General features: G+C 37.3%; 1 protein-coding gene across 1 annotated transcript in view; it reads left to right on the plus strand.

The window, feature by feature from the left end:
- Positions 1–19,941, plus strand: part of LOC148946691 (uncharacterized) — a 165,785-nt gene extending 145,844 nt beyond the window's left edge. Inside the window, exon 3 of the mRNA XM_089097386.1 lies at positions 19,762–19,941. Within this exon, the coding sequence (XP_088953512.1) occupies positions 19,762–19,941 (180 nt within the window). The remainder of the gene's footprint in view (positions 1–19,761) is intronic.
- The last annotated feature ends 232 nt before the right edge of the window (positions 19,942–20,173 follow it).

Genomic DNA, 20,173 nt, shown 5'->3' on the forward strand with positions numbered 1-20,173 from the left:
GGGCCTTCCGGCGCAGCTCGATTACAGACAAGTCTCCTGGGATATCCAGGGTTTATTCTTGTGTCTGCTGCGGCCAGTGGTACTGCCAGCAGAATCGAGTATATTATCTTTGAAAGAATTCCAGGCTACTTCAGGGTCATCCAGAACTTGGAGGCAGCTAAACCGGTTAGAGATATCGAGAGCATACTTCTGTTGCATCTGAGATGTAGCCAGACTACTCAGATCGAGCTTGGGAGGCTGTCTTTCTTGTCCTTGCGCTCTCAGGCGTAGCCTGAATGTGGCGACTACCATCCTATGGTCTGTGTTTCCAGGCTCGGCCGACCTATAAGTGCGGCAATTTGTTATTGACGAGCTCCAGCGACCCGAGATCATAACATAATCGATCATCTTTTTTGTCTGGCCGTGGTTACCATACCAAGTATATTTGTTTATATCTCGTCTCTGAAAGAACGTGTTTGAAATTTCCAGGTTATGCATATTGCAGAGCTGGAGGAGTCTTTTTTCGTTTTCATTCAGTGAATCTGGAGTCACAGGGCCGAGAAAACTTCTCCACACGCCCTCCCTGTCATTTACCATCGCGTTAAGGTCTCCCAGAAGAGTGACGATGTCGTGGGGTGGGACTCTAGACAGGGTGGCTGAGAGCTCCGCATAGAACTGATCCTTCACTTCCGCTGGACTCGGATTGGTGGGAGCATAGCATAAAAAAATTGTCCACTTTCCATGCTTGTGCTGGAGCTGAGCCATCAGTATTCTATCTGAAATTTGTTTATAGGAGAGAAGGCATCTCTTGGCTCTAGCGTTCAGCGCGAGGCCTAAACCATTTGTCTTTCTTTTTGGGTCACCAGACCAGATCAGGTGATATCCTTCACCAATATCCTCGGACTCTCTTCCGACAAGGCGGGTTTCCGTAAGGCCAGCCACAGCTATATTGAAGCGTTTTAGCTCATAGGCAAGCATTGATTTAGCTCCAGGAAAGTTGAGTGTGAGTACGTTCCAGGTGGCAAGTCGTATTCCACCCTTTTCAATAAGGTTCATCCGATGGTCTGAAATCGGTCCAGGGACATGCTGGGGTCGTGGAAGGTAAAGGGGGGTAGATCATCCGAGGCAGTATCATCGTTCTTCGTTGCGGTAAAATTTTCGGGTGGAGGGTTGCAGGCCCAACCGACCCTAGGCCTGGGATCTAATTAGAGCTAGGACTTGCCTAGATACTGAAAGTCCCTGGGGTGGGCTCCACCCACCTCATAAGGTTGAGGCTGCCCATTAACATGGAGTGGGGGAGGGGATAAATTGTCAAATTTAGATAGTTACGTAGGCTACAAACCCATAGCATAACTTTCGAAATGTTATAAGCTCAAGAAACTGGGGGTATTTAGATATATATATATATAGACTTGATAATATAGTTCCAGCATATAGGCTTTAAATTAGATAAAAAAAGATCGTTAACACAGCAAATAGGCCTAAAATTTGCTATCAAAGGTAAAAATGCTAGCCAATTTACACCTAATAAAGACTTCATAAAACCCCACCCCACCTCTAGTTGGTAAATATATATGTATATAAATTAAATGGACCCATCCCCTCTCCTTTCCGGGAAGGTAAAATTTTGAAGATTTAACTAAACCATTATTTGTCTTCATAATGCCATTTGAAAATAGAACACTCCCCTCATAAGGTATAATTGTCTGCAAAAGCAACCCTTTTCCGCTCTGTTAATAAAAGATGTCTTTGTTTAGAGTGCAAGAGACACAGGTCTAATATTAGGAACCCTCCCCCTAAAGTAAATACATTGCTTTCTAGCCTTGTATGTCAAAGTTAAAAACCATAGTTTTCACGCTCCCCCCTGAGAATATAAAAGACATTTTATCGAAAGAAAGATATAGAATTAAATATACGCAAAGCATTGAAACCTCACAAGCCTAATTAACAGCAATCTCTTCACGCAAATGTTGTTTATGAAGCTCCCCTCTCGAGACGCATTCACACACGGCTTTGTCTATACCGCAAAGAGAGCCGATTCTATTTTGATGATTTTAAACACATGATGGGAAAATGGCACTTTTTGAATAAAACAATAACTTCAATTGAAAGAATTAAATGGTGACGAATGGTGGGAGGAGGGGGGGGGGTTACGTGGTAGAAAAAGAGTATATTTGAAACAAAGTATAAAGTTTTTTTGTGGGGGGGGGGTATACCCTGAATTTGAATATATTGGAGGGGCTGAGGGACTACAAAAAATGATTTTATTTGGAAAAACCAAAAAAAAATTACTAAACAGAACTCACATTATAAATTTGTGTAGCTAAAACTTCTAAATCCACAGTATTCGTTGTTTGCTCCATAATGTCTTGAAACGGTATGTTACTTTAACCTCAAAGCGTGATCATTATAAACAAAATCTCAAGGTGGAATTGTGATGTAAGAGAAACCTTACGTAAATCCATTGACCTAGAAATAGGTGTCAATGATCTTGTCCCGTTAGTGGATCAATAACATTGTCCCGTTAGTATTCAGTGGGCATTTGCATTTTCCCCGCAGTATTCTACGCCCATATATGGACTTCCGTCAGTGCCTTCTGCCCCATTCCTACTTTAAGTGAAACAATCGAATTTTTTTTTTTACTGTGGTTCCTATATTAACTTTTTGTTTTGTTTCGGTCGTTTATTTTAAAATTTTGCCTACGATTACATATTTAAAAAGTCAATGTTTAATTGAATATACGAAAAGAGATGCTGTATCTTATGTATCTGTTTTTGTGTTCGACCGTTAAATAGTATTTAAGCTCACTTTTACAAATAGTGTATGTATACCTTGCGATATTGAATGCAGCATAACCATGTCATTGATATTTTTTATACCAATTCAACGACTTTCATCTTGGATATTGTGAAAAAAAACCTATTAAAATCATGGGTTATCCAAGATGTGTGCACGCAAGTTCTTGTCTCAATGTTAATAATATATTTGTGTGGTGCTAACTTGATTGTATCTACTACATTAATTTTTACTAGTTTAAAATCGCTTTATTGAAGTTTCCCTTGAAAATTTAGAAGTATCTGTAAAAACATATTAAGTCACTTGAATTTCGTCCTAAGTCATTTTAACAATGAAATTTTACTTGATTTTTTACCTTTTATTTTCTTTTCTACGTTCTCTATTAAAAATATATCCCTAGCTTATTTTGAGGCAAATAAATATATTTACCATTTTATTTGTTTAGGATTCTAAATACAGTACGTTTTACTTTGAATTCATATTTGGCATATATCCCTGTGTTTGAGGTAAATATTCTGGTTCCGTCTTTGACGGAAATAACCACGAACTGTTTGTTAATACTGATGGTTAGAGTTTGGTATGAGTTTGGATGGTTAGAGTTTGGATGGTTAGAGTTTGGTTAGAGTTTGGATGGTTAGAGTTCTCATATACTGTTAAAATTCTTTCTTATTTGATTAATTCTTGGTGTAGTAGTTAGTACTTTGGACTTTGAATCCTGCGATCTGAGTTCAAATTTTCGTGGACTCTTTTTATAAAAAAGCGTAAAGAAAAAAAGATGCCATATGTGGAGAATGTTGTGGTTACAGCCAATTTTCTTGATTTTCAAGCCAGTACATTTTCCTTGTTATTCAAGCCAAGGAACGGTAAGTTTGCTATATAGAGGTTTTTGACAAGGCTGTTCTAATAGTGTACTTCTTGCTTTGATCTGAATCTATTTTTAGGAGTTATGGGTTACTTTAGTTTTTACTATGGGGCGTGATAGTCTCTTACTAGTTGCTAGCTACCGCTGCAACCCGGATGCTAGCTACTGTTGTAACCCGGATGCTAGCTACTACTGCAACCCGGATTAAACTTTTGGTTACTATGGGCTGTGGTTCACCTTTTACTAGGTTGCAGCTACAGCCATATTCTGAATAAGTTCGTTCTTTACTGTAATTGCTTCAAAAATCAAATATCTTTGAAAAGACTGCAGTAAGAAAAGACATCAAAAATGCAGTTTTTAGTGGAAAAGTTTATTCTGTTTTAAAATTAATTTAATTTAGTTACAAAAGGTTTTTAACCCCATTAATTTCCTTTAAAATGAGCCATTGAACAACTCTCTACGATTTTCCAGTGCCAAGTTGTCTGTGGAAAAAAAAGACAAAAAGATGCCGTTTAAGCAGAATGCTGTAGTAGCTGCCACTTTGATTTTCAAGGCAACATATTTCGCTTGCTGTTCAAGTCAAATGGCAGAAAGTTTCCTATATAGGGGTTTTGGACAAGGCAGTTCTAAGGGTATACTTTTTGTTTTGATCTGACTTTTTTTTAGGAGTTATGGGTTTTTGTATTTCTTAACATTGGACGTGATCGTCTCTAAATAGGTTGCTAGCTACCACTGCAACCCGGATTGCTAGCTACCGCTGTAACCCGGATCTTTATTATGACCACGACCTGTTTGATTTAATAATTCAGTTACTATGGGCTACAGTTCGTTCCTTATTTTAATTCCATATATAAAATCTACTCATATCATTGACATATTATAGACAAAATATGGACATAATTTGGCTAAAAATTAAAAATTTTCGTATGCTTAGGGTACATTTTCATGGACCAGAAGTTGGCAACCCGGTCCCAGAATTCTAGAGGACGTAGAAGATTGGAACGTTCATGTTTGTATCAAACAGTTCATGGTAACGAACTTTAATAAGGAGCGACGAGACTCAATAGTAACTTAATCTCTAAAAATGGGGTTTTTATATTAATTTTGTACAGACTAGATTTTATGTTTAAACGATTTTTTAGCATATAAGAGTTTATATAAGTTATATTACATTCCGGGAATTACTTCAGCTTCAATTCATCTGTATTTATTACTATTATTTATAATTTATATATCTATTATTTTCATATCATATGACAATCCAACATATTTTCTTTGTTTTTGAAGGCAAGGGACGTTTAGTTTTCTATATAGGGATATTGGACAAGGCTCTTGTAATAATGTATTGTGTTTTTTGATCTGAATCAAGTTTTAGGATCTATGGATTATTTTTTTTACTATGGGGCATGATCGTCTCTTACTTGGTTGCTATGTACCGCTGTAGCCCGGATTTTTACGTAATATATGGTTACTGCATACGATTATGACGTCCTTTACAAATATTATTTGAAAAAAACTACGTTTTCTAAAGAGTTAAAGAGGCTGAGTTACAAGGTCGAACCTTAAAACGTACAGGGATTAGGAGGCACAGTTGGGGGGCTGCCGCCACCCGAACTCCCCGCTTTCGCATCCTTTAAATAAAAAAAGTTTTTAAACTGAAAGTAAGGAGCAACATTAAATCTTAAAACGAACAGAAATTATTCCGTATATGAAAGAGGCTGTGCCCTCCTCAACGCCTCGCTCTTTACGCTAAAGTTTGACTTTCTCACAACTCTTTTTTTAAACAATAAAAACTTTAGCGTAAAGAGCGAGGCGTTGAGGAGGGCACAGCCTCTTTCATATACGGAATAATTTCTGTTCGTTTTAAGATTTAATGTCGCTCCTTACTTTCAGTTTAAAAAACTTTTTTTTATTTAAAGGCTGCGAAAGCGGGGGGTTTGGGGGTGGCAGCCCCCCAACTGTTCCTTCTAATCCCTGTACGTTTTAAGGTTCGACCTTGTAACTCAGCCTCTTTAACTCTTTAGAAAACGTAGTTTTTTTCAAATAATTTCTGCACGTTTTTGTACAGTTTATTACTTATTATTGCTTGACTAACTGTTAGCTGATCGTGTCAGGAGTTGAAGTTGGGGGGCTGCCGCCCCCAAACCCCCGCTCTCGAACATTCTTGTGTTAAGGCTTTTAATTCCTGAATACTCAAATCACGTCGTACAGGGTGCCTCCTAATCCCTGTACGTTTTAAGGTTCGAACTTGTGACTCAGCCTCTTTAACAGCCCCCCAACTGTGCCTCCTAATCCCTGTACGTTTTAAGGGTTGACCTTGTAACTCAGCCTCTTTAACTCTTTAGAAAACGTAGTTTTTTTCAAATAATACACATAAACAGGTTAGACATGCTTTGTTATGAAAATTGACGCGCAGATATTTTCATAACAAAGCATGTCTAACCTGTTTATCTGTATTATTTGAAAAAACTAAGGTTTTTCGTAAATGTAAATTCGGGGGATAATTTTTTCGGTCTGAAAATATCAAAAGGCTCTAACAGGTCAAATTCTGATTCGAATGAGTCCTCATTCAACCGGATCCGTTGCCAACTGTGGCCTGTAGGCGTGGCTAATAAAAAAAAAGAAATGAATTTTAAGTGGCTATATTTGGTTTTTTGAAAACAGGGAAGGAGTGATCGGATTGAGCTGAAATTTCGAGGATAAGCTCCCGGGCCCTAGGAAAGCTTAACCTCTAAATTTCAGCCCAATCGGACAACGGTAAAGGGGGGCTGTGGTGGGAGGGTCCAAACTTCCGGCCCAGTTTACCCCATGAAGATAAAGTCGGAGGAGGATGAAATTTTGCAAGTTTCTTAGTTTGAGCTTGGGCTACAAAATGCGATTACCGCCGTCTCTCTGCGACCTCTAGGACCTGAAATCGCTTAACATTGTGGTGGGTCGCCTCTTTATAGAGGCACAAGTGTGCCTCCTTGATTGTACATAAAAATTTCAGTTTTTTCTTAAAAACAATTTTCTATTAAAAATTGTTTTTTCAATTGCAAAGCGTTTCTAAATACAGCAATTTCCTTTAAAATGGGCCATTAAACAGCTCTCTAATATGTTCAATTACCCTGCTAGCTTCGGTGAAAAAAACTGAAAGAAAAAACAAATAAGCTATAGAATCGAAATATCGTGGCTACATCCACTTTTATAGTTTTTCAAGCCAATGGATTTTCCTTGTTGTTCAAGCCAAGTTACCGTAAGTTTTCTTTATGGGGGGTTTTGGACAAGGATGTTTTAACAGTTTGCTTTGTTTTTCGATCTGACACTATTTTTAAAAGTTATTGGTTGTTTTATTTCCTAGTGTGGGACGTGATCGTATCTTACTAGGCTCCTAGCTACCGCTGCAACCCGGATAACATATAATCATAACATAGTCTTATCTGAACTCTAACTTAAAACGATTCAATTGAAAAGTGTCAAAGATTGCTGTTAATATCCGTTTATCAAAAGTATTTACACAGAATTGTGGAAAAATCAAACTGTTAAATACCTTGCTACGGTGAATTGGATGAGAGTATGCCTCATGATCGGTGGTATACGGGTTCAGTCCCGTCTGTGGTAAGGGATAAATGCCAACTGAAGGAATGATTCCTTAATATATGACTTCGACAGGTTTCCTTCTAGAATAACTCCATTTGAGCAAAACCTTGGAAGGGTTGATATCACAGTGGATTATGTTACGACTATGGAGATATTCCAATCCACGAGACGCTTCGAGTAAAACATACTTTTTTATTACTGTATGAGGAACGTTACATTTTCGTTCAACAACTGCCCTCAGCGTTGTATTACATAGCTTCAAGGCTATATAAATATACTGTTCGTCCTTTTCATTTTTGAAATATCTGACAATGTTTTTGTGGTCAGTAATTTCCCTCAGAGCCTCCACCTCGCTTAAAGCAAGAAAGGAATTTTCCATTGAAATTCTTTTTATAGCCGTCGGTGTTTTCTGATAAGTGCCTTTGAAAACCATGGTTCTATTGGAACCTTCTCCCAGAATGTCCTGTGGGCTTAGGCTAATTTTTCCTATTTGAATGGGCATCATATTCAACACAGTAGAAAATAATCCTTTAATTGGGCTGATAAGCACTTTGAAGCAGGTTAAAACTCAAAATTGCAATAGGTAAGTTAGATTTAGCAGCAAAAACTACAAACTAAGGCCCAGTTAATAACTTCCTTCTAATTCTTCTGCATCTTCTCCTTTTTATTACAATGTACAGTATCATTGCAATATTATCATTTATCATTTTTGCTCTTTAAATGTATTTCAGTGTGACGTCATTTACATGATTTTTTTTTCTTTCCAAAATTAAGGCTCCAAAGCAGTAGTTCCCAAACCAATTTTTCTTATAGACCACTTTCAAAATTTTGTTAGATCTAGTGAACCCCCTGCAGATGAGTTTCTACCATATTGCCAAAACTCAACAAAAAATATAAAGATTGGGACTAACTATGGAATGGGAATTATATTTTTAGACCAGGGCACTTAGCATAGAAGGGGTTGTCGTAGAAACTTCAGAAAGGGCTCATTTGATTGAAAATTCAAAGGCCTAGTGCCCTTTGGAGATCCGGAAATTATGTCTTCGAGGATGTCAACCCCCCCCCCCGCAACAGCCCTCAGGGCAAGGATTGTAAGCTATGTTCTGGGGACATAAGGTTTTTATAGAATGGGTGGTCGTATAAGTTTCGGAGGGGTCTCATTGGTAATCAGAAGTTCTAGTGCCCTTTTTAAGAGTCAAAGTGATCGGAGGGACGATACCCCGCCCCACACGTTGTATTTTTATGAAAATAATAATGGATAATTTTAAGAAAAACCTAATTGACAAATACCATGTATGATGAACTATATCGGTCCTTTATGTAATTAAAAACAGGAAAAAGCCTACGGCTTCTTCTTTTTTGAAATAGTAAGCGACGAATCTTAAAACATCAAGTAGCTAACTAAGTTCAATGTATCTTACTAGGTTGCTAGCTGCCGCTGCGACCCGGACTAGGTTTCAGCCATCTCTACAGCCATGATACTGATGGAAATTACATAATCCCTATTTATGTTTCAGTTAACATGGGCTAGGTGTCGTTCTTTATTGTAACAAATTTTACCGCTGGTATACGATTATGATTTATGTACAAAAATCAAATATCTTTGAAAAGACTGCAGCATGAAAAGACATCAAAAATGCAGTTTTTGGTGGAAAAATTTATTCTCTTTTAGAAATAATTTATTTTAGTTACTAAAGATTTTTAACCCAATTAATTTCCTTTAAAATGAACTACTGAACAACTCTCTACGATGTTCCAGTGCCAAGCTATCTGTGGAAAAGAAAGAAAAAACAAAATATGCCGTTTGTGGAGAATAACGTGGTTAAAGTCAATTTTCTTGATTTTTAAGCTAATATATTTCCCTTGCTGTTCAAGCCAAATGACAGAAAGTTTCCTATACAGGGTTGTGGACAAGGCGGTTCTAATGGTGTACTTTTTGTTTTGATCCGACTCCTTTTTTAGGAGCTATGGGTTTTTATATTTCTTAACATTTGACGTGATCGTCTCTTGCTAGGTTGGTAGCTACCGCTGCAACCCGGATCTTACTAGGTTGCTAGCTACCGCTGCAACCCAGATTACACAGCTCTTTATTATGACCATGAACTGTTTGATTAAATACTTAAGTTACTGTGGGTTACAGTTCGTTCCTTATTATAAAAAGTTTTGTTTTTGAATGTTTACTCAGATTGTTATAGGTGACTTCAGCCATAATAATTTCCTTGTCTGATCTAGTTTCAGAGCATTTTTCAATAGTTGTCTTGTACTTTTCAGGACAGCTTGTTCTACAACACAGAGCATTTAATTAAATAATAAATTTTTTTGACGAAAAACTACATTTTTCATGTACAAGATTGATCAATGACGTCATAATCGTAGGTATTACCCAGGTCGTCTCTTTTATTGAAATAATATAAAAAAAAATCGGAAATTAAAGGAAAATTTTCTTTGTTTGGGTCGGCTTTACGTTTGATAGTATGGACTAGAGTTCGTTCTTTACTACAACACAAACAGGAAATTGCCTATGGCTTTTTCTTATTTGTAATAGTAAGAGACGGCAAAACTTTCTGTAAGAACCTTGTATGCCCCCAGGGCATAATTTACCCCCCTGGCCCTGAGAGCTTTAGGGGGGGGGGGATCAATTAAGTTAAAAAAAATGGCTATCTCAAAATGTTGATTGTATGTGTTTGGGGAAATGGTGGGCGTGAGAGGGGGTTAGTTGCCCTCCGATTATTTTCATCACTTTCAATTATTAAAAAGGGCCCTAGCCATTTTAATTTCCAATCGAATGAGCCCTTTTTGAAGTTTGTACGACAACGCTTTCTATAAGAACCTTATATACTCCCAGGGTATAACTTATAACCTTTGCCCTGGGGGCTCTGGTGGGTTTCTCATCCTCAAGTACATTATTTCCAGAACTTTCAACTAGTTTAAACAAAATGGCTATCTCTAAACTTTGATTGAATGTGTTTGGGGAATTCGTGGGCGTGAGAGGGGGGTTACTTGCTCTCTATTAGCTTTTGACTATTAAAAAGGGCACTATCCCTTTTAATTTCTAATCAAATGAGCCCTTTTTGAAGTTTTTACGACAAAACTTTCTATAAAAACCTTATATGCCCCCTGGACATAACTTACAACCCTTGCCATGAGGGCTGTGGGGGGGGGGCGGGGGGTTTTCATCCTTAAAGAACTAATTTCCAGAACTTTCAACTACGTTGAACAAAATGGGTATCTGAAAATTTTGATTGGATGCTTTTGGGGTAATTGTGGGCGTGAGAGGGGGGCTAGTTACCCTCCAATCACTTTCGAGTATTAAAAAGGGCACTAGCCCTTTCAATTTCCAATTGAATGAGTCTCTTTTGAAGTTTCTACGACAACGCTTTCTATAAAAACCTTATATGCCCCCAGGGCATAACTTATAACCTTTGTCCTGGTGACTCTGTGGGGGGGGGGTTTGCCATTCTCAGATACATAATGTCCAGAACTTTCAACTGGTTTGAACAAAATGGCTATCTCTAAACTTTGATTGAATGTGTTTGGGGAAATGATGGGTGTGAGAGGGGTGTTAGTTGCTCTCCATTCACTTTCGACTGTTAAAAAGGGCATTTTCCCTTTCAGTTTCAAATCAAATGAGCCCCTTTGGAAGTTTCTACGACAAAGCTTTCTATAAGAACCTTATATGCCCCTAGAGCATAACTTACAACCCTTGCCCTGAGAGCTTTGGGGGGGGGGCTATCATCCCAAAAAACACATTTTCCAGAACTTTTAACTACGTTGGAAAAAATGGCTATCTCAAAATTTTGATTGTAGCCTATATGTTTGGGGAAATGGTGGGCGTGAGAGGGGGTTAGTTGCCCTCCGATTATTTTCATCATTTTCAACTATTAAAAAGAGCACTAGTGATTTCAATTTCCAATCGAATGAGCCTTTTCTGAAGTAACCCAGGGTGTAACTTATAACCTTTGCCCTGGGGGCTCTGGTGGGTTTGTCATCCTCAAATACATAATTTCCAGAACTTTCAACTAGTTTGAACAAAATGGCTATCTCTAAAATTTGATTGACTGTGTTTGGGGAATTGGTGGGCGTGAGAGAAGGGTTACTTGCTCTCCATTAGCTATCGACTATTAAAAAGGGCACTACCCCTTTCAATTTCTAATCAAATGAGCCCTTTTTCAAGTGTCTACGACAAAACTTTCTATGAAAACCTTATATGCCCCCAGGACATTACTTACAACCCTTGCCCTGAGGGCCGTGGGGGTTGTCATCCTCAAAGACATAATTTCGAGAACTTTCAACTACGTTGAAAAAAATGGCTATCTCAAAATTTTGACTGTATGTGTTTGGGGAAATGTTGGGCGTGAGAGAGGGTTAGTTGCCCTCCGATTATTTTCATCACATTCAAATAATGAAAAGTGCACTAGCGATTTCAAATTCCAATCGAATGAGCCCTTTTTGAAGTTTTACGACAACGCTTTCTATAAGAACCTTGTATGGCTACAGGGCATAACTCACAGCCCTTGCCCTGAGGGCTGTGGGGGGAGGGGGTTGTCATCCTTAAAGACCTAATTTCCAAAACTTTCAACTATTTTGAACAAAATGGCAATCTAAAAATTTTGATTGGATGTGTTTGGAGAAAAGGCGGGCGTGGGAGAGGGGTTAGTTGCCCTCCAGTCACTTTTGACTGTTAAGAAGGGCACTAGCCCTTTGACTTTCTAATTGAATGAGCCCTTTTGCAAGTTTCTATGAAAAACTTTTAATAAAAACCTTATATGCCCCCAGGGCATAACTTATACCCTTTGCCCTGAAGACCGTTGGGGGAGTGTCCTACCCAAAGATATAATATCCAGAGCTTTCAATTGCTTTGAACAAAATGGCTATCTCAAAATTTTGATTTGTTGTGTTTGGGGAAATGGTGGGTATGGAAAGAGTGTTCGTTGCCTTCCAATCACTTTTGACTGTTAAAAAGGGCACTAGCCCTTTCAATTTCCAATCGAATGAGCCCTTTTTGAAGTTTCTACGACAATGCTTTCTATAAATATGCCCCCAGGGCATAACTTACAACCCTCGCACTGAGGGCTGCAGGGAGATTGTCATCCTGAAAGACCTAATTTCCAAAACTTTCAACTACGTTGAATAAAATGGCTATCTCAAAATTCTGATTGGATGTGTTTGGGGAAAAGGTGGGCGTGAGAGGGGGGCTAGTTGCCCTCCAATCACGTTCGATTATTAAAAAGGGCACTAGTCCTTTGAATTTCCAATCCAATGAGCCCTTTTTGAAGTTTCTACGACAAAACTTTCTATAAAAACCTTATATGCCCCCAGGGCATAACTTACAACCCTTTCTCTAAGGGATGTGGGGGGGGTTTCCTTCTCAAATACATTATTTCTATCTGGAAATTAACCTCGCTGAACAAAATGGCTATCTCAAAATTTTGATTGGATGTGTTTGGGGAAATGGTGGGCGTGGAAGGGGTGTTAGTTGCCTTCCAATCACTTTCAACTATTAAACAGGGCACTAGCCATTCCAATTTCCATCGAATGGGCCCTTTTTGAAGTTTTTACGGCAATTCCTCCAAGAGCCAGGGCCAAAACCAGAAAATAAATAAATAATACATAGTGCCAACAGCGTTCTTTACTTAGGCAGAGCTATTGCGCTGCCTATCATAAGGTCGCCAATCCCTACCATACCTTTGTTAAAAAAGCAAAAGTTCGGCTATATGTATTTCATAATGACGAAAAATAAGCCGAGGTATAACGAAGCAAACAAATTGAATATGATAGCAGTGATGATTGGGTTTTGGATTTTGACATGGATAAGGTCATCAAGACCTACCAAACCTTTGAAAGTCAAAAATATTGACTGGATAAATCGTTGGAAGAAGCAAAAAAAATTTTCCCACCACCTGAACAATTAAAAGAAACAAAGATTAGGCGCTATGTCCTTCATAATGACAAAAGACAAGCCAAGGCAAAATAAGAAGTTTTTGTCCACCACCTGAACAATTAAAAAAAAAACAGAGGCGGTCGTCAGTGCCTTCCATGCCTTGTAATATCAAAAATCTGGAATAGATAAAATGTTTGAAGAAAAAGTAGTTTTTGCCCCACCATTTGAGTAATTAAAAGAAACTAAGTTTCGACGATATATCTTTCATAAAAACAAACAACAAGTCAAGGCAAACCTTAGAAGTCCAATAAAAAAATGGAATTATTCAAATGCATCACTACTAATATACGGTACAGTTGGACGTCATGACATCAAGAGAAGACTCAAATTGTCTGCGTTTAGAAGACAAGCGAAAGCGAGAATCTATATATAGAAGCCTGCCGTGTGTTCCTTGCATTTGTTAAAAAAAAAAAAAAGATTCGACGATATGTATTTAATAATGACGAAAGATAATCCAAGGTGTAACGAACCAAACAAACTGAAAATGATAGAGATGATGATTGGGTTTTTGATTTTGACATGGATAAGAACATCAATACCTACCATATTTTTGAAAATATAAAATATGGACTGGATAAATCGCTGGAAGAAAAAGAAGTTTTTGTCCCACCACCTGAACAATTAAAAGAAACAAAGGTTCTGTGATGTGTCTTTCATAATGACATAAAACAAGCCGAGGCAAAAGTTAAAGGTCCAATAAAAAAAATTTAATTTTACGAAGGCACCACTTCTAAATTAAGGTCTATTTGGACGTCATGACATCACGAAAAGGCTCAAATTGTCTGCATACATATATATCGTTTTGAGTTTGAATAATTTTAATTTTTGTTTGTTTTGGGTTTCATGTATTTATTGATACTGATTTGTGGTAGTTGAATGCTTGGTAAATTATTTGATTCTACTTTTATTCATTTTTGGTTTAATGGAGTTCTTTACTTTTTTTGAAAAACTTATTTTGTGAAAAATGTTTTTTTGATTAATCTGTGTCAAAATCCAAAACCCCATCGTCATCGCTATCATTTTCAATTTTGACACGTTTTGATTCTCGCTGTCCAGGTTGGTTTTCATTGACTCGCTGCTCTTCAATTTCATTTTTGACTCCCTCACTTGTTTGGTGTTGCATATGTCCTAACCGCGTGTGTCTATGCCCTTCATTTTCATTTTTGACACGTTTTTGGAATTTGATCACTTCAGACAATTTAGCAATGGCTTTTACTTTGGTGTCCCGTATTGGTGTTGTCGAAACCGATGGTCCAGGTTGTTGAGTTTCACATCTTATCACGTTTGTTAATTCAGGTATTGGTTCCACAGAATCATCATTCATAGTAACTGCAATTGCAAGTTTTCGTTTTTTGGGCATTACAAAAGACGTCATATTATACAAATAACTGTTGCTTTGGAAATTCAACAATCTTATTTATGCTATGCATAACATCATATAAGAAAATACTTATATGATGCCATATATGATGTCATAAGAAATGCTTATATGATGTACTAACATAGTAAATGATCACATTTGCAAAAACCGATATTCAGGCTCTTAACGATTCTTTTCTGACTTCTGACCGGATTGAAGTTTAGTGGCGTGACTTTCGCAAGGTTGAACTTCAGCAAGATCGACCTTAAAGACTGAATTTTACACGCTTGATTTTGTACGGCTTGAGTTTATATGAAATTAAATAAAAAAAAACAAGTTTTTTAAACTGAAAGTAAGGAGCGACATTAAGACTTAAACCGAATATAAATTATTCCGTGTGTGAAAGGGGTTGTCCCCTCCTCAACGCCTAGCTCTTTACGCAAAAGTTTCTTATTGTTTTAAAAAATAAAGTTGTGAGACAGAGTCAAACTTCAGCGTAAAGAGCGAGGAGTTGAGGAGGGAACAGCCCCTTTCATACTCGGAGTAATTTCTGTTCGTTTTAAATTTTAATGTTGCTCCTTACTTTCAGTTTGAAGAACTCGTTTTTTTTATTTGATTTCTGATCGTTTTTTATTTAATGCAGCTTTTATTTTGGCTAACCGTCATTAAATAAGTAAAAAAAATTTGCATAAAAATTTTACTTTTCTTTTGCTAAATGGATGTCTTTACAAATTAACTTACGTAACTAACTTCTATATTCGTATATTTTTCTTCTGGCAAAAAATACAAAGTTGCAGATTTTTGCAGATATGAGCTTGAAACCTATGTAATAGGGTTTTCTGATACGCTGAATCTGACGGTGTGATTTTCATTAAAATTCTTTCACTTGTAGGGGATGTTTCCCCCCTCTTTAAAAAATCGGGTAAATTTTCTCAGGCTCGTAACCTTTGATGAGTAATACTAAACTTAATAAAATTTATATATTTAGAATCAGCATTATAAACACATTCTTTTGATACATTTATTAACATCAAAATTCCGTTTTTAAAAGTTTCGATTACTATTGAGCCGTATCGCTTGTTTTTTTATTTTTTTTTTTTATTATGTATATGTTATTAAGTATATGAGGGGGTTCTCCCCGTAGTCAATACCAGGCTCTTTACGTTAAAAGTTAAAAAAAAATTTGATTCACAAACCCCTGAATCACAAAGGCCGTTTAATTAGAATAGATAGCTATTTTGAAAGCACTAAAAACAACTGTAGCTTAAAGAGCGAGGTATTGACTTGGGGGAGAGCCCCCTCACATACGTTATAATTTCTGTTCGTTTTAAGTTCTAATGTTGCTTCTTACTTTCAGTTGAAAAAACTTGTTTTTTTTAATTTAATTTCTGATTGTTTTTTAAATAATGCTTGAAAATCCGGCGCCCCCTTCATAGAAATGTCCCTTACCCCAAAGAAACATCCTCCACGGAAAGATTCTCCAGAGTAACCCCCTCCTCTAGCCCCCCCTCCAGAAGAAAATCCTTCCAGAAAATGTCTGTATACTTCCCAATAACCAATAAATAATGCTGGCAAGTCCGGCGCCCCCTTCATGGCAATTTTCCTTCCCCCATGAAAACTTCCTTCATGGACAGATCCTCCAACATAACCCCCAACCCACACTTCCCTCCCACTACCAGAAAAAAAACCCTCCTGAAAACTTCTGTATACTTCCCAATAACCAATACTATATGTTAACATTGGGTAAAGTACATAACTTTTAGCCCTCCCCTTGGGGGCTTCGGGGGATTAAGTCATCCTAAAAGACATATTTATCATATTTTCGACCATGCTGAACAAAATGGCTATCTCAAAATTTTGATCGGGTGACTTTGGGGAAAAAATAAGTGTGGGAGGGAGCCTAGTTGCCCTCCATTTTTTTTGGTCACTTAAAAAGGGCATTAGAACTTTTAATTTCCGTCCGCATAAGCCCTCCCACGATATTCTTGGACTACTGTGGTAATACGATTACCCCTGGGGGAAAAAAACAAATAAACACGCACCCGTGATCTTTCTTCTGACGAAAAATGCAAAATGTCACATTGTTGCAGATAAGAGCTTGCAACCTCTACAGTAGGGTTCTCTGATACGCTGAATATGATGGTGTGATTTTCATTAAGGTTCTGTAACTTTTAGGGGTCTTTCCCCCTTTTTTTGAAAATCAGCCAAATTTTCTCAGGCGCGTAACTTTTGATGGGTAGCACTAAACTTGACGAAAGTATATATATTTGAAATCAGCATTGAAATCTGATTCTTTTGATATATCTATTGGTATCAAAAACCCGTTTTCTAGAGTTTCGGTTACCATTGAGCCGGGTCGCTCCTTACTTACAGTTCGTTACCACGAACTGTTTGACCAAGTATAAGTGTTGAATTTTCTCCATTAATAACTTGGAGTCCTAAAAAAAACACACATTCAAAATACGTTTTTCAGCCCAGTTTTGAATACGTGTGAAATAGTATATTTGTTCCAGTTAATCACCATATTTAGTTTTGCCGAAATTGTGCAGTCAGTTGCAGGTATAGACTCTTATTAAACAAACTACTTCCTATTCTTGTTTGGATTGTTATGGAGAAAATTCGCATAATCTTTCTTGTGCTTTTGAAGCAAACATTATCTTTTCTTTTTTTTACAAATGAGTCTATTTTAATTGGTCTCCAAGCTTTTTTCACGTTGCAAGATATCTAATGTCACGTATCACAGGCAACGCTGTAGCGTTGCCTAAAGTAAAGGCCATACGGCTCTAATGTTTTATTATTTATTTATTTTTTCCCAAGAGGCACTTCATATGGAAAGAGTCGTCGTAGAAGCTTCAAAGGGGGCTCATTCGATTGAAAATCGGGATTTCTATTGCCCTTTTTAAGTATCAAAAGTGATTGGAAGGTAACGAACACCCCTTCCACGCCCATCATTTCCCCAAACATATCCAATCAAAATTTTGAGATAGCCATTTCGTTCAAAGTAGTTGAAATTTCTGGAAATTATATCTTTGAGCATGACAGCCCCCCCCCCCCCCAAGGTCTTCAGGGCAAGGGTTATAAGTTACCTTGGGGGCATATAGATAGATAGATAGATAAATCGTGTATTTCCAAAGCCCAAGAGCCATATATGTCTTATGGTTGTTGTGCCTTGGGGGCATACGTGGTTGAAAATTCTGGTAATTAGGCCTTTGAGGATGACAACCCACAGCCCTCAGGGCAAGAGTTTTAAGTTATGCCCTAGGGGCATATAAGGTTTTTATAGAAAGCTTTGTCATATAACAAAAACGTCATAAAGTCAGATAACAAAAACTCAGGTGTCGACACAACCCCCTAGGGCCCTGGGGCAGGCGTTGTAAGTTATGCCCTAGGGCATATATGGTTCTTGTGAAAGGGATATTGGTATAAACTTCAGAGAGAGCTGATTTGATTGGAAATTGAAAGTTCGAGTTCACTTTTTAATAGTCAAAAGAGATCCGAGGGCAACTAGCCCCCCCCCCCCCAAGCCTTCTTTTTCCGAACCCATCTGCTGAAAATTTTAAGCTGGACATTTGTTAAAAAAAATAGTTCAAAGGTCAGATAAGAAAAACTCCGATGTCAATACAGCCCCCAGGGCCCGGGAGAAGGCGTTCTAAGTTACGCCCTAAGGGCATGTATGGTTCTTATGAAAGGGAAGCTCGTATAAACTTTATAGGAAGTAAAAAGATATTGGAGGGTAAACAGCCCCCTCCCCCACGCCCTATATTCCCAAATACATCTGATAAAAATTTTGAGATAGCTGTTTTGTCAAAAATAGTTCACAGATCATGTAACAAAAACTTGTCAACACAACCCCCCCCCCAGGGCCTAGGGGCAGGCGTTGTAAGTTGTGCCCTGGGGGCATATATGGTTCTTATGGAAAGGATGCTCGTGTAAAATTCAAAGAGGGCTCATTTGATTGGAAAGTGAAAGTTCTAGTTCACTTTTGAAGAGTCAAGAGATTTAAGGGCAACTAGCCCCCCTCCATGCCCTTTTTCCCCACACCCACCCACTACAAATTTTGACATAACCAGTTTTTAAAAAATTGTTCATAAATTAGATTACAAAACTCCGGTTTCAACACGACCCCCAGGGCCCAAGGGTTAGGCGTTGTAAGTCTTCTCCTGGGGGCGTGTATGGTTCCTATGAAACGTGTGCTCGTATAAACTTCAGAGAGGGCTCATTTGATTGGAAATGAAAAGTTCTAGTTCACTTTTTAAGATTCAAAAGAAATCCGAGTGCAACTAGACCCACACCCCCCTCACCACACACCCTTTTTTCCCCGAGCATATCCTATAAAATTTTTTAAATAGCCATTTCCTTGAAAATAATTCAAAGGTCAGATAAGAAAAACTCCTGTGTCGACGCAACCCCCCAAGGCCCGGAGGCATGCGTTGTAAGTAATGCTCTGTGGGTATATATCGTTTTTATGAAAGGAATGCTTACATAAACTTCGGAGAGGGTTCATTTGATTGGAAATTGAAAGTTCTCGTTCATTTTTTAAGAGTCAAAAGAGATTGGAGGGCAACTAGCCACCCCCCCACGCCCTAAATACATCAGATAAAAATTTGGAGGTAGATATTTTGTTAAAAATAGTTCAAAGTTCAGATAACAAAAACTCCCGTGTCGACACAGCCCCACAGGGCCCGAGGGTAGGCGTTGTAAGTAAGATTTTTACAGTGAGAGTAGGAGGCGATGCCCAAACTCTTGTTTGTAGTGATTTTTTTTCGTTTTAAGCTTGATTTGCATATTCAATTTAAGTTTCACTCGTTTTAAGATTTATTTATTCCTTTACATTAACATCTATTGTACGTTTGTTTGCATTGATTGTCTATTTAATTTCTGTTCATTTTAATTTTCATTTATGCTTCAATAGCAAAATATTTTTTTTCGTTTTAAGCTTGATTTTTATATTCAATCTAAGCATTATTCGCTTTAAGATCTATTTATTTATTTATATTATTACTTATTGTATATTTTTGCCTATAATTTTTAATTTAATTTCTGTTCGTTTTGGGTTTCATTTATTCTCTAATATTAATTTCTGGTCGTTTTAAGTCCAAGTTTCAAAAGGTATTTTCATTTGCTGAGCTTAAGTTTGAAATGGCCGTTACTTTTCTTTGAAAAAACTTGTTTCTCGGAGTGTTTTTTTTTTTAAATTAATTTTAAGTAAAATCCAATATTCGATGTTTATGTCTATAATTCCAGGTACCCTCGTCTGGGCCAAGTCCTGTATCTGTTCCCATTGCAACAGAATCCTTGCCGGAGGATCTAAACCCTGACATCCCCAAGTCTGAATCACATGAAAAAGAAACAACGGAAGAGGCATTCAATGAAGTAAGTTGTCCCTTCCCTTTTTCTTACAGAGTAGCTGAAATTGTGAAATGAGGATATCTAAGATTTTGAAGATCTTAAGGTACAAGTTAGGCTATTGAAACCTCGAAATTTTGGCAGAATTATTACTTATACTGTATTACAATGTTCATACAGAAGAACAAATGAACATTTAATATATATATATATATATATATATATATATATATATATATATATATATATATATATATATATATATATATATATATATATATATATATATATATATATATATATATATATA

Source organism: Artemia sp. Qi Xiang Cuo, chromosome 11 (assembly GCF_049724085.1).
Source record: "Artemia sp. Qi Xiang Cuo chromosome 11, ASM4972408v1, whole genome shotgun sequence".
Lineage (NCBI taxonomy): Eukaryota > Metazoa > Arthropoda > Branchiopoda > Anostraca > Artemiidae > Artemia > Artemia sp. Qi Xiang Cuo.